At 35.0% G+C, this 13870-nt stretch overlaps 1 protein-coding gene across 5 annotated transcripts in view; it reads right to left on the bottom strand.

Annotated features, from left to right (window-relative positions):
- Positions 1-49: 49 nt before the first annotated feature.
- SON (SON DNA and RNA binding protein) overlaps positions 50-13870 on the bottom strand; it is a 31096-nt gene continuing 17275 nt past the window's right edge. Inside the window, exons 7-12 of one of the 5 annotated variants that reach the window (XM_061407878.1) lie at positions 9027-9137; positions 7893-8009; positions 3717-3864; positions 1855-1926; positions 1638-1753; positions 50-1127 (exon numbers count right to left, since the gene is read on the bottom strand). In XM_061407878.1, coding sequence (XP_061263862.1) covers positions 969-1127; positions 1638-1753; positions 1855-1926; positions 3717-3864; positions 7893-8009; positions 9027-9137 — 723 coding nt within the window. In that variant the 3' untranslated portion in view covers positions 50-968. Of the gene's footprint in view, positions 1181-1637; positions 1754-1854; positions 1927-3716; positions 3865-4486; positions 4567-5044; positions 6871-7036; positions 7414-7892; positions 8010-9026; positions 9138-13870 lie in introns of those variants that run through there. The other 4 variants (XM_061408584.1, XM_061409224.1, XR_009735304.1 and 1 more) reach the window with 4 other exon arrangements.

Here is a 13870-nt window from a genome sequence, read left to right on the forward strand (position 1 = left end):
AGTGAAGAAGTATGTGTTCACTTTGTAATCCAGAAAATAAAACACCACATTTATTCCAGAGAAGTTTATATTTGGGCCTTAAGCTTTTGAAAATAAAGTTTAGAGACATAGCATATGAATACCACTGTAATACACATGAAATATTCTATCAGACCCTAAAAATTAACATAAACTTAAACTTTCTCATAGTCAACAAAATAGTGGCTGGGTGCCGATTTTATTAGATAAGTTGGTTACAGCATTTTAATTATCATTTTACGTCTATCTAGATGTAGCTGAAATTCAAAATGCACATCAAAGTAAAACTATATCACAACTCAATGCCATACTAAATGTACTTGGCCTCTGCAGTAAAATTCTAGTCAGACTTCATTTTTGACTCCCTTCTCATTCATGGCCCAAGTGGCTCTGACAGAAACGCAGGACTTTGTGCTGATCATCACACAACATACCACTGTCTTTTTTAATAACCTCTACAAAATTTGAAAGGGGAGGTGGTGGCATTAGCCCTGTGGAACAGATCTTGCTTGATTAACTCAGTAACACTGGCCCAGTATCTGTCCAGCAGAACCCATTGTGAACTAGTACAAGGTGCACAGCCCTTCACTGATTACAGGCAAGTGTTACAGCAGCCGAGCCATAAGGAAGGGGAGTTACATCATAGTACAAAATACAGTATAAAAGCGTTATTTTTAACATTCCACACTGAAGATTACGGATGCCTTCGAACAATCGTTTGGATGTTAGCCACTTAAACAAATACATCACTAAGGTAAACAATATAAACATACCAAAACCCTGTATGGTTAAATACAATTTCCATGGTACAAAAATCAAAGCCTGGAGATGTTTGTACAGATTGCTTTTTTACACAATGTCTTAAATTGCCAAATATTTACAACATTAAAGAGGAAATACATTTTGATGCAGAGTAAAATTATCTGAAATGATTAATATAAAACCTCAATCTATCTACGTGAGGCACTCCTGAAGCAAGTGGCATTAGCCATGAGGTCCTTTGGTACAAGGCCCATTGCTTGAAGAACCACAGTAGCTGCTGTGGCTTTAGCATGCTTCTTATTAGGGCTGGCAAAGCTGGGCTGGTAAGCGCTTCCATTTATCAATACCTATTCAAGAAAAACATACAATTGGGCTGGTAAGGGCTTCCATTTCTCAATACCTATTCAAGAAAAACATACAATAAGAACAGCATCAAACTTTAATATCTATTAGCTTTGTATTTTTTTTCACTAAATGCTAGAAAAATAAAGATATAAAACCCATACTATGTGAGTCAAATTAATCTCAACCCCAAAAGAAGCAAATCATTTGGGAAAAGGGACTGCAAATTTAAAAGCATGTCTCCAAATTGAAGGGAAAGAAAAAAACCTGATTAAAAACCACTCAATTCCCCATGTTCCACTAGAAAAGGCCAACAAATTGTTCACCAGATTGTACCCACATCTTTCCCTCCAATATTGAAAAAATAGGGAAGCATACTTAAATGTTTAAAACTTCTACCACTACCCACACATATTCACACTCCCAGCCCACAACATTAACCCTGTGATCACAAAATGCTGATCCCTCACCCTCTAACATTAAGTTATCAAATTAACGCAAAAATTCATATTTACCCTAAAGAGAAAATGTTTGCGATGATCAGGGCCACTATCATGGACCAAGAGAAATTCAGGTGGTTGCCACCTTCTCTTATTACAGATTTCCATCAAGGCAGACACAGGATGTTTGCCTGCAGAGGAAAAAAGAATTAATTATCTCCACACCTGTGGCAACAAATTATGAATTCAAGGGGAGGGTGGGACAAGAGAAAATGCAAAATCGTACTCTCACCTGATAGATCTTTCATTGCAGCAGAGAAGTTTCCGGACCTCTTTTGTGCTCTTTCTCCTACTGCAACAAGACCTTTAAAAAAAAAAAATCAACAATCACTGAATAAATTTCAAAACATTTAAAAGTATAATATGGCAAAACAACTACTCCCTCTGTAGGAATCTTAACCTCAATCCATGCCCTCAAATAAAATATTCAACAGACACTCACTACTCTTGATTTCTATATAAATCTGTTTTGACATTTCTATACATATATCCAAACTTCATTTATCTTATTGGAAATTATATAAAAATATTCAGAAAAACAATATGTGAATACATATATAAATTGCCATAATTAACAACCACTCTGCTGCTGCTGCTGCTAAGTCACTTCAGTCATGTCCAACTCTGTGCGACCCCATAGATGGAAGCCCACCAGGCTCCCCCATCTTTAAAAACTAGTGGCAAAAAAAGGTGGCTATTTGCAAATGATTTCTAAAGATTTCTCATCCCTTAAAAAATGATGCTCAGATTAAGAATGCTCCCCCAAATTCAAGGATTTTCGGCCAAAACGAAGTGGGAAAAGTGAAAAAAGGCTCTCTCCGTTTCTTTTTCCAGCAAACTAGCCCTTTCTGACTTCAAATGTGAGATGTACTCAAGAGACGCCAGCCTTGGCCTCCCTTTCCAAAAGGGGCTTAGCTATATTACTATCTATTTACTATATTACTATATTTACTATCTAAAATCAATGCTTTCCATTTAGGCTAGAGAGAATTCTTCACAAATTCCACCACTATGCTTTCCCAAAACTAGGCCGTGCTGCACAATTCCGAAGGACTATTCCCTAGAATTATGCAATGTACCCACAGATGCTTTCTACCAATAAACTACCCTCTGTTAACAAAGAATCTATTCAACTTGTAGAAAAGCAGTACAATGTCGGTGTGACATTCAGTTTCTCTCTCTCAATTAATGTTTTCACTAGTACTACATTATAGAATTGTGTTATTTCTGGCCTATTTTTGAGTAACAATATAATAATTCACTCCAATATGGAACAGAATGGCAACATAGTTATCTTCTGGATGTCAATGTAGAGATTCTGATACAAAACATTTTTATTTCTATTTTCTTTTTCACAAAACACTTTTAAAAATATATAATTTGATTAGAGCTAGTTGTTTCATTAGCATGACAATTTAACTGCATTAAATAACCTCAACTTAAACTATCTGATCACGAAGATAAGAAAAATACATTTCAGTTTTAAATTTTCTGGATTTTTAAAAAATCTGGTTTAAACAAAATCTCATTTAGCTGGCAGCCCCGTATGATTCTACAATGGACATTATTCCAAGTATAAAAATGCAGTGTTAAAGAGGAAACGCTTGTCAGCAGTTGGTCTATTCTCCAGCCTCAACACTCAACTACTGAAGTTTGATAAAAAGGGACATGCAAAAGGGTTTACAAAGTGAAGACTAAACAGAACTCTAACAGGAAATGAGAATATGTGGAATAAAAATCTTAGAAATAATAAATTCTAGAAACAGAATAAATCCTAGAAGCATATGTTCCCTGTCAAAAGAAAAAAAAAGGAAATCCTACTTTCTAAATATGAAATATAATTAAAAACCTAATTAAAAACCTACTACACATAACAAAGGCTGCCTTTTACCCTCAAATTAGCGTCTCCACCTATTATGTGTACAAAGCTTTCAAAACGGGTTAAACATTTTATTCCTAACTCTGTACTATAAGAAGTGCCCCAGTTCAGGATCACTGACATGAGAAGAATTTATGAATTTATAATAGTAATGAAACCCTAAATGTTGAAGGAGGTATAATAAACATTCTACAAAAAAAAAGAATCAATCTTACCTTTTCGATCTGTCTTAAAATCAACTAGGATAGGTTCCTTATTTCCTTCTTTGTTTTTTCCTAATCCTTCTCCTTCTTTCCAGCCCATTTTTCTCATCAAAACGGCTCCCATCCCTCCAGTTACTGGGGCTGCTCTTAAGAACTGATCCTATCCAAAGAGAGAAAGGTAAAAGATCCCCAGTTTATAGTTAGAATCTGACTACAGACTCAGTGTAACTTTGTAAAGAAAGCAAGCTTACTTTACTTCTAGATCTGTTACAGCAATTAAACGCTTCTATACTTATATACATACTGTAGTGTGTATGTTCTAATTATTTTCACATAAACATAACAGTATTTTAAAAGTCAAATACGTCAAATGGCAGTTTTAAAACAGTGGCCCTTGTGCCCCCCTCCAAAAAAAAAAAAAAAATAGAACACTCCTGTTTTCGTCCACTATTTAGGTTCACTGGTATCTCTTCTTAGCTTGCAAAATAAAAAGAAGGCAATGTTAAAACAGTCAATAATATTAATTGTCCCAGGTGTACCTAGTTAATGAATAAAGCCCAGCCATCATTTAGAAATAGTTTGAACACTGAAGAAGCATACTGTTATCCAAAGCTTTTTCCCCCATTCTACCATAAGTATAAATATTTTACTTAGAAAATCCCTATGAAGCAAAAAGATAGCACATACAATACCCTGTAATTAAACCAAACTGAATTTGAATTCTTTTAAAACCTAGCTTGATGTTAAAAGACTTTTAAAAAACTCCTTAAATGTTTACATACCTAGGCCTCGGTAGCAGCAGTGTTGTGAATAGTAGGGCTGGCACTGACCGGGGCAAGAAGACAGCTACAAGGATTTGGCCCTGAAACAAGTTTCCATACAGAGGGGTGAAAGTTCACAGGTTATTCTGTGAACAATCATCTCTCTTGTATCCAACCCACTGAACCATAATTTCCATCAAAGCAGCAAACCACTTAATGTCGTAAGATGCACAACACTATATACATTAGCATGGTCAACAGTCAATTGTTTCCACACATTAAGAAATAAGTGATGCCTCTTTTTAAAGGGCATCCATGTATATGTAACAAACGACTGAATTCTACTGTTGATTTTTACGGTCATTTTCTAAACATTTAAAATATAATCTCCAAATCATGTCTTGTTTCCCCTTGTTACCAAGTATTTTACATTTACATTCTCTAGCAAATGTAAGCAAAAGTCATTTAACTTATCAACAGAGGGAGTCAAAAATTTTGGTAGCTCTGGACACAGTATAATCATTTCCTCTACTGATAAGTTACTACTAAATTTTGGTTTTACACAGTAGTAAAACTGTATCCTTTTCCCCCCCAGCTATTTAATTATAAGCTGGGGAGAAAACATGCCAATGGTATGTGACTAGACATTAAGTTCAACAAGGTGCTCTGATGGAAGGAGGCAGCTGTGGAGGTAAAAACATAGCCCTGGTTCAGTTCCTTATGTGGTGCAGGCCATGCAGTGTTGATGTAGAGAGAAAAGTTAGCTTGATGCTTGGGTACCAACTGCCTTGTTTCTACACACCTAGAATGACTTTTACTTACTTTCAGGTTCATCCGCCCCTCTTTTCCAGGAAACACTCCTAAAAAAAAGGGCAACTGTGCAGAGTATAACACAAATCCCCAAATAACGCAGGTTTCTGTTTCTGTTCTCTATTATCTTCAAATGTTTCTTTACACCAGGGTGTATATACAGTTTAAACAAAAAGCTAATTAATGTAGTAATACTACAATAGTAAACAATATTCATCAGGTCATGTCCAAATCATTTCAGAAAATAAAGGTTCTTTCAAATCAATAACCATTTGAATTTTTTCTTACTACTAATAAAACCCATTCCTTTTCATGTAAGAGTATACTGCAGCAAACAAAAAAAGAATATGGAGAATGCTGGCATTCCCTATAGTCCTTAACATTAAGAGGGTGTTGCCCTACAGGAAGGCAAGGAACACTGTATGAATGAACATTTGAAAAAGTTTTCTAAATGAACAAGTAGTTTGTGATATTTGACCACGAAGATGAATATTATAGTTGCCTAATGACTTTGTCCATGTTTTTGCTCATTTTTCTGAGTAAAATGTTCCTGCCTTAATTGATATTAGCAGCATGTATTTTTCAGCAACACACAAATAGAAGTTTCCTGAAAGCACTTTTCTGTAATTATTCAAAAATTTGGTGTGATAAATGAACACATCTTTATCTTGTGGTAACTTAACAAATATGATCTGCATCTATATTTTAAATGATCTGCCAACTGTCTACAAGGACTAGCAGTCAAAAAGAAAAAGGAAAGCTTATGAGGAACCCAATTTAATCATTTTTAAAAGTTATGTGATATTTAGAAGTCTTCAGCAATATGTATGTATCAGAACTTCAATGTACAAATGAAGACCAGCACTTTGCAACGGAATCACATTCTTAAGTTTCTACCTAGTAATGTACATGACTATTTAATTATCATGTGCCTAAACACTCGTAAAAGGTTCAAGTCTAACTTTCTGAAATATGGAGTATTCAGCTTCACTATTAGATAGTATTAAATTAAAATAAATTTATGTATTTATAATTATTCCCAATGAAAGCCATTTTTCAAGCACTACATGAATCACTTTCATATTTTAAATACTGTAATTAATCCAAATTTCCTAATTTTCATCTTTTTTTCCAACACCAACCCCTAGTAAACTACGTTCATTTTTTAACCAATCTGACTATGTACTCACAGTATATCATACTTATTAGTGCAACTATTCTGCTGCTCCAAAAAAGGGGGGCAGGCAAAGTAAGGGTATGCTTTATATTAATTTGTTAATAAGATCACCAGAGATAATGCTATCAAAATTGAAAAAAGAAATGTTATGAGATTAAAAGGTCCAAAGCAACCAAAAATCTGATTTTTCAGAAAAAATCAGCTCATTCACTGGCACTCAGCAGTTCTCTATTACCCATGACATTACATCGATCACCACCCCGCGAGGCAGTTAAGAAGGCACTTGGAAACTGAAATTCCAAGTAATTACTTGCCAAGATCACAACAGGAGTCAGGAGTACAGCGCCATTAAGAAACCTTCCCAATCCGTTAGACCAGGCAGCCTCCCTGTTTCAGCACTGCTATGCTGCCAGTACTCCTGAAACAAAGTTCCCCATCACCCATCCAACCAAGCCACATCCCTTCGCCAGAACCCATTTCTTCAGAAAGCCCTTGGTAACCACCTAAGACTCCCCCAACAATGAGGCAGCCGTAGGTGGAGTTCACATGTTTCACTGCAGGAATCTGAAACCAGGAGCACCTACATCTTCACAGCACGAGGCGTCCGTCCTCTCCCTTGCATTTACGTCTTACACTTCCTGTTTTTTCACGGAATCAGTAGTTCTCAAACTGAACCTGTGGATCACCAGAGGCCACCAGGGCCTAAATGGTGGTCCACAGATAAGTTTTCTCCACCCCCATCCCAGCCAATTTCGCCACCCTTCAGCACCACCCACCCCACACTTCAGCCATCCTCCCCCATCCTTCTAGTCCCCTGGCAAGACCACCACATGCAGCGCTGACAAGGGGGGCTCCCAACCACTTGCTGTAACCAAGAGCTGATAACCACATGGACCTGGGGCTGGAGGTCACAACAGGAGTGAGGACTAGGGGCCAAGGGCGCTTACAGGAGGGACGGGCACTAAGGAAAGGGGAAAGAAGGGCAAAGGAATCAAGGAATGGAAAACCAAGTGGCAGAAGGTTCTTGGGGGCAGTGATTCACCAAAAATGAACCTGTAATAAAGTATCCCATGATGAGAAAAAATCTGAGAACTACTGCTTTGAAATCATAAGATCAGTTGTCCAACAGGAACCGTAGAATATTCTGAACAGCCGCTGAGATACACTGTTAGCATTCAAAACACAGTTTAAAAACCACCCCCACAAAACCCAGGAGCAGTAGGATATAAACTGAGTGGCTCTTGAGCCGTATTTATACATTAGCCATTGTCTCAGGGATCAGTCCATCTTCATTGTCCATCCTGGAGTATATACACATAGCAAATTTACTCATGAACTTTAGTTAAATTCACTGGCTTCTTTATGCATTTTTAATAAAACATTTTCTTAAAATTTTTAACTTTGTACATGGACACTTTTATATGTGCATATGTTGTGTACCTTTTTAATCCAGGCTTGGGCACCAGTATTGGCCAACTGTTCTTGTGTCAAAACCTGTACTCCTGTACTTCCTGTGAACTGGCCGGGAATAGAGTTCAGCTGAGCCCAGGCATCAATCTGAAGAAAAAAGGCCTCAATTAAGTAAAATTACCTCTCTCATTAAAATGCCACTGGTATTAATTCTCTAAATGAAATGGTTTATTTGGCTCCCACAAAGACTAAATAACAGACTTAAATATTTAACTTTAAAAAATATATATACTGAATTTACTGTATCTTTAAAACTGTTTACTTAAACATTCCAAAGCAGTTCAGTAACCGTTCAGTGGATCCCATTAATAATAACAAATTTAAAATATATATCTAACAACTGAAAACCATGGCTGCGATACTTATTCTTCAAAATATCACACAGATACATGAATATATACAGAAAATTGTTCACATGGTAAAGGATCCTTGCTCTCCTTACATATCTCATAAATGCATAATAAATGTTGATAGCCTCAATTTTTAATTACTTTCTCTTAAGTGTTATAAATCAATCAATTCAAGATACATGCTTAAAACATAATATAGGAAACTGGTCATTCAAACACTGTAATGGTTAAAGGATTAGTTGTTGTTCATTCAGAGTATATTTACTGAACACCTGCAACTGTCAGGCAGTATTTTCTATTTGTCTGAACATGTACTTCCTGTCTCCATATATTTACCATAGAAAGAGGATGTATGGAGCAGCTGTCCACTGTTAAAAACACAGACTGGATTCAGACTGTCTAGGTTCGGATCCCAGTTCCCCTACTAATGTTGTGACCTTGGGCCTCACTTAGCCACTCTTTCTAAATGCAAACTCACAAGGCTGTTATGGGTACTTAGCTAATATTTTTATATATTTGATTACAAACTCTATGAGGGCGGGTAATTTTTTCTATTTTTATTCTCTCAAATAGTTCCTGCCCCATAGTATATGACATTTACTGAATAATCAAGCCCCAAATCACTTTCACTTAAACAAAGCTTGCTAGATAAATGATTTTCAAAGACCTACATGTCAACAGCATGCCACAGTTTACTTATGTCACAACCCTCTAGTTAGTGAAATATCATTTAGACATTAAAACCACTACATACCCGTTCCTGAGCACGATTTAACATGCTCATAGCTTCAAGGTCAAATGCATTCTCGCTGAGTCTTTTCTGAGCAAGTGCCCGTTCACTCATTGCTGTAGAGATGTCCACAGGCTAAGAAAGAAAACATAGATAATTATCTCAAATAACCAAAGACTCCCTAAATTATGAAAACTGCTCACATCTTTTGTTGCTTCATGTCAAAAACCAGTTTTATATAAAATTCTATATATACAAATATATAAAAATGTGTATATATATAATTTTGTAAAGCAGGGAGAAGACTCTAAAAGGTAAAATAACATTGGAAAATAGACATGGATTGTTTAAGGTAAGTTACAAAGTATCAGGCAGCAGATAAACTCAATCCAAAATCCAACTGCTTTCTTTTTTTCTACTGCATCAAACTACAATCATAGAAAGTTTCATGAAAAACTTAAAAATCTCTCGCCTTCTCTAACAAAATAATCATTGGAGTTTTCATTTTATCCTGCTTCTCAGCACAGCCCTCAGAGGCAATAAGCAAGGTTCTTAAATAAGCAAGCAGAAAACCACTGCCATGTCAAAGACCGTTCCTTTACTGATGTCTGCATGTTTTCACATACTTGTGGTGGTTCATCAAGTCTGATACAAAGAACTCAGCTTCTTCAAAGAATATATTCATTATGTATGGTTTTCCATTCATTAGTATGTGCACTGATGATGGGAGTTAGACTGTCTCTGTGGGGTGCACAAGTATCAGGCCGGAGCACTTAAAGTATGTCTGAAATGCCTTAGGTTCGCCTCTTGAGTGCTCAGGTTCTACCTGTAAAAGCTGATGCTAAGCAGATGCGACTTAACTTTTTCATAATATCCAGGAAAACTTCAAGGATTATCTTTAGACCAAATATCCTATTTACCAAATTTGTGGAAGGCTCAACCATAGGAGGAAAAAAAAATATCAAGTATTTGATGCTGTTTAGTTCTAACATTATTAAGAGCTCAAGATGACTTGTGTCAACTCACCAATTCTTAATACTTGTTTTTCCTCTAACACTACTAAACCCATTAATATTTTCTAGTATCTCATCCAAGAAAATTCATTTTTGGAGAATGGTTATCTGACATGGGAGGATTTTCCTAAATTCATATAAAAATAACTAGTAGCAACTGCATGGACGTGACAAATATGAGGAAGTCAGTTAAAATAAACTAACAGATAAGTTTTTTTAAAAAGCCAAACTAAGGCAACCTGTAATTTGACTGTATAATTAAATATGAAATACTTCTTTTAAAAATAAGACCTATATAATTAAGAGTCAGTGACTATTAGAGAATAATTCTATCTCATGCATAAGGATTACTAATCTTCCTTTTTCCTGTCTTCACTATTCTTAGTTATCTTGCCGAGTCACCTAGTATCATTCCTTTAGCAAAAGTAAAATTTTCTTCCACAAGGTACCAAAAAGTACAGGTTTCTATATATCTGCCATCTTTAAATGAAAGCAGAATTAAACTGAATTCATTCTGTAATCAGACTGCTCACAGATCTCATTAATAAAAGATCCTAATTTCTTAATTAACTTAGTAAATTATCCACACTAACTGGAACATTTCTGGGGATATACAGGTAAAGGCAGACTGAAACACTAAAAAACTCAGCACGTCTACTTTTCAATTCTATTACAACTGTGATCACCTGGTGTGACTTTTTAAGTGGGAATCCAGATTACTTTAGATCAGAATCACATTATTTTTTGGCCTTAGATATTTCATAAACCTGTCAGGTAAGATGTAGGTATTTCATAAACCTGTCAGGTAAGATGATGAAGTAATTTTTGGAGGCCCATTAAATATGTGTGAAATACTATTCTTTAACTTTGCCAGAATTACTGTGGGTTTCATACTCGTCTACAAATGTAAGCATTAGGGTGTTTAGGTATAAATAATAGGTTTTTATTCTAAAAAGTTGAAATTCAGAGATACTACGGAAAACATACCTACCCACCACCAAGCCAAGCTCTGATCCCACAATTTCTAACTGTAAATTAGCCATAAAAATGTAGTTAAGATGGCTCTGAAAATTCCAACTTTTCTAAAATAAAATTACTTCTTCCCAACTGAAAGCAAATTAACATACCTATCTGTGACTTCATCCTTCTGAAGACACTTTATATCTTCATACTTTTTTCTCTTTTAACCTTTATTAAGCAAGCAGGTAACCTAAATACCTCATCATTTATCCTCAGGATGAAACTTCATTCAAACCTCAGTATTTTATGTTAAATTCACATCTCACTCTGAAAGGAACTTTTATTTATTTAAATAGTTATTTATTTAATATAACAACATTGAGATTTAATATAAATTTAGATAAAATTACAACTAGTTTTTTTCCTAAGGTAATACAACTTCATTTATTCTTCAACAGGCTTATCAAGTAAGCTGTAAGTTCGTGTCAAAACTTTATTAACAAAGAGTAATTTGACTATTAATTTCATATTCATACTTTTTAATGTGAAGAAACATACCCAAAATAGGATCAATCAGGATTATCTTAATCTCTAAAGAATCCTCAAGAGTTTATATCAAAAAGCATATATCCAAGTTGCCAGGATAACTCAGGATATGAAATAAAAAACCAACTATAATTCTCAAAACATTAATATTCAAAGATTAGACCAAAGTTCTGAATCAGTATTAAAAGACTCATAAAACATCACAGCTACCCTTTAGAACAGCACTGTCCAACAGAACTTTTACAGTGAAAGCTAATGAGCACTTGAAATGTGCCTAGTGCAATTAAAGAACTGATTTCTCAGTGGCTCAGTGACTGCTGTATTGGACTGCATAGGATTTGTATGTGTATACATAAAGCATATAACTATTGGAGAAGGAAAATGGCAACCCACTGCTGTCTTCTTGCCTGGGAAGTTCCACGGACAGAGAAGCCTGGCAATGTGCAGTCCACTGGGTCGTTAAGAATCATACACAACTATACCACTACTACCAGACTATAATACATAGCAGAGTTTGAGTCTTAATGTTGCTCAAAAACAGTCAAGTGTGAAAGGTACCAAAATGATGCTAAAAGTTTTAGAATGCTAAAAAGTCGGGGGGTGGAGGGAATTATCTTAAACCCTGCAGAACACTATTATCAAGCTATCATCAACAAAGCAAATTTATTTTCACTAGTACACAATAGACCTTCCATGTAATGTGTAGTAATATTCTAGGCGTCATGATGGGGGGAAATGTTTTATTTCCTTCTCCCTAGGGCTTGTTCTAAAAGGTGAAATCCACATAAAAAGAGTATCCTGAATTATTATTCCAGTTCACACATCTATAAAAACCTGTCCAAGTTATTTCATCCCTCTACTTCAGCAACACAACAGATTACTGTTTCTGTAACCTAAAATGTTGTCAGGACTAATAACACACTAATGTAACTGACACTGTAATATGCATTTCACAACCTAAGTTATTACCTGTGCATCTTCATCTTCCTTATTTTAAAAATCCTTCTAAGTCAATTTACCTTCCCCCTGTGTTAACCCAACTGTTTACATAAATAAAACAATTATCTTAAATAATTCTTAAAAAGTCAGTGAAAGGCTATTAAAGAACTAATGAGAATTATTAAAAGGTGGTCATTCAGGTAAGGAAAAAATAGTACCTGTAAAAGGCAAATTACTTTCTACATAAGAAATTGCAGGTATCTCCAATTAAAAGATGATATAAAATGAAATTTTTAAGTAAAGAGAGTTAAAGAAAAAGCACCTAGCCTGCATACAAAACATGATTTAAAATATTTAGCAAAAATTAATAAAATACAAAGTAAATGACAACTATATAAACAAAAGCCACACTAAATACAGAATGCCTCAGGAGTTATATGGCTTGGTTTTAAAAACTCATTTATGAGTCTTTTTATTATTTCACATAAAATTCTCTAGTGTAATTTTTATTACATTTAAATGAATTACAGTAATTGGAGGATTAGATAAACCATTAAATGGTAGAGAAATTCCACATTAATAACCTGGGAGACTCTAAAGAATGAATGAATAAAAAAGCTGTATGTAATATTCTCGCACTGCCAAGACCTATGTGTTTCATTTTCAATTAAAATTTTCATTTTACCACAAGAACTCAGTTTTCTTAAACCTCAAAAATAGAGTTCCTAACCATAAGGGAATTTTAGGGGACATGAAGGGGAAACTTTATGCCAGAGACTACATTTATATCCTCTACCCAGTAAGGCTTTGCTATCTTTATTACCGAGAATTAATGCCCCCAAAGGACAAGTTTTAAAATGTTTTCCAACACTTTTGGTTTCATTGTTTATAAATCAAAATTCACACAAATATGATCAAGGTTCTGCAGTCACTCTTTACTGAGGATGATGCTGGTTGGCTTCTGGGTAGGAAGACGATGCTATGGCAGCAGAGCCCACAGTGTGATGAGTTGGTATTTCCATAAGATATAGAGTTATGTTGATCCATCCACGTCTATCCACTCTCACTTATGTCAAAGAGCACTCATGTGCACAACTGGTAGGATTAAGGATCATATAGCAAAGCTGAGATCAAATCTGTGATCTTTGCCTGAATGTTTTATGCTCAAAACTAAAGAATCACAAATTCCAATTTTATTAAAATGAAAAAATAACAGAAAAATTCAAAGCACTATTCAATTAAAATATTGACCATTTAAAAAGAACTTTCTTTTCTATATAAAATCTTTATTTCAACCCCTGACAGGGAATCAAGACTCAATGCTCCCATAAAATGTCACCAATAGTATTCTACAAACATTTAGAATATAGAACATTAATCTTACTAATATATTTGTAAGATACGGCTAAA

This window comes from Bos javanicus, chromosome 1 (assembly GCF_032452875.1).
Source record: "Bos javanicus breed banteng chromosome 1, ARS-OSU_banteng_1.0, whole genome shotgun sequence".
Lineage (NCBI taxonomy): Eukaryota > Metazoa > Chordata > Mammalia > Artiodactyla > Bovidae > Bos > Bos javanicus.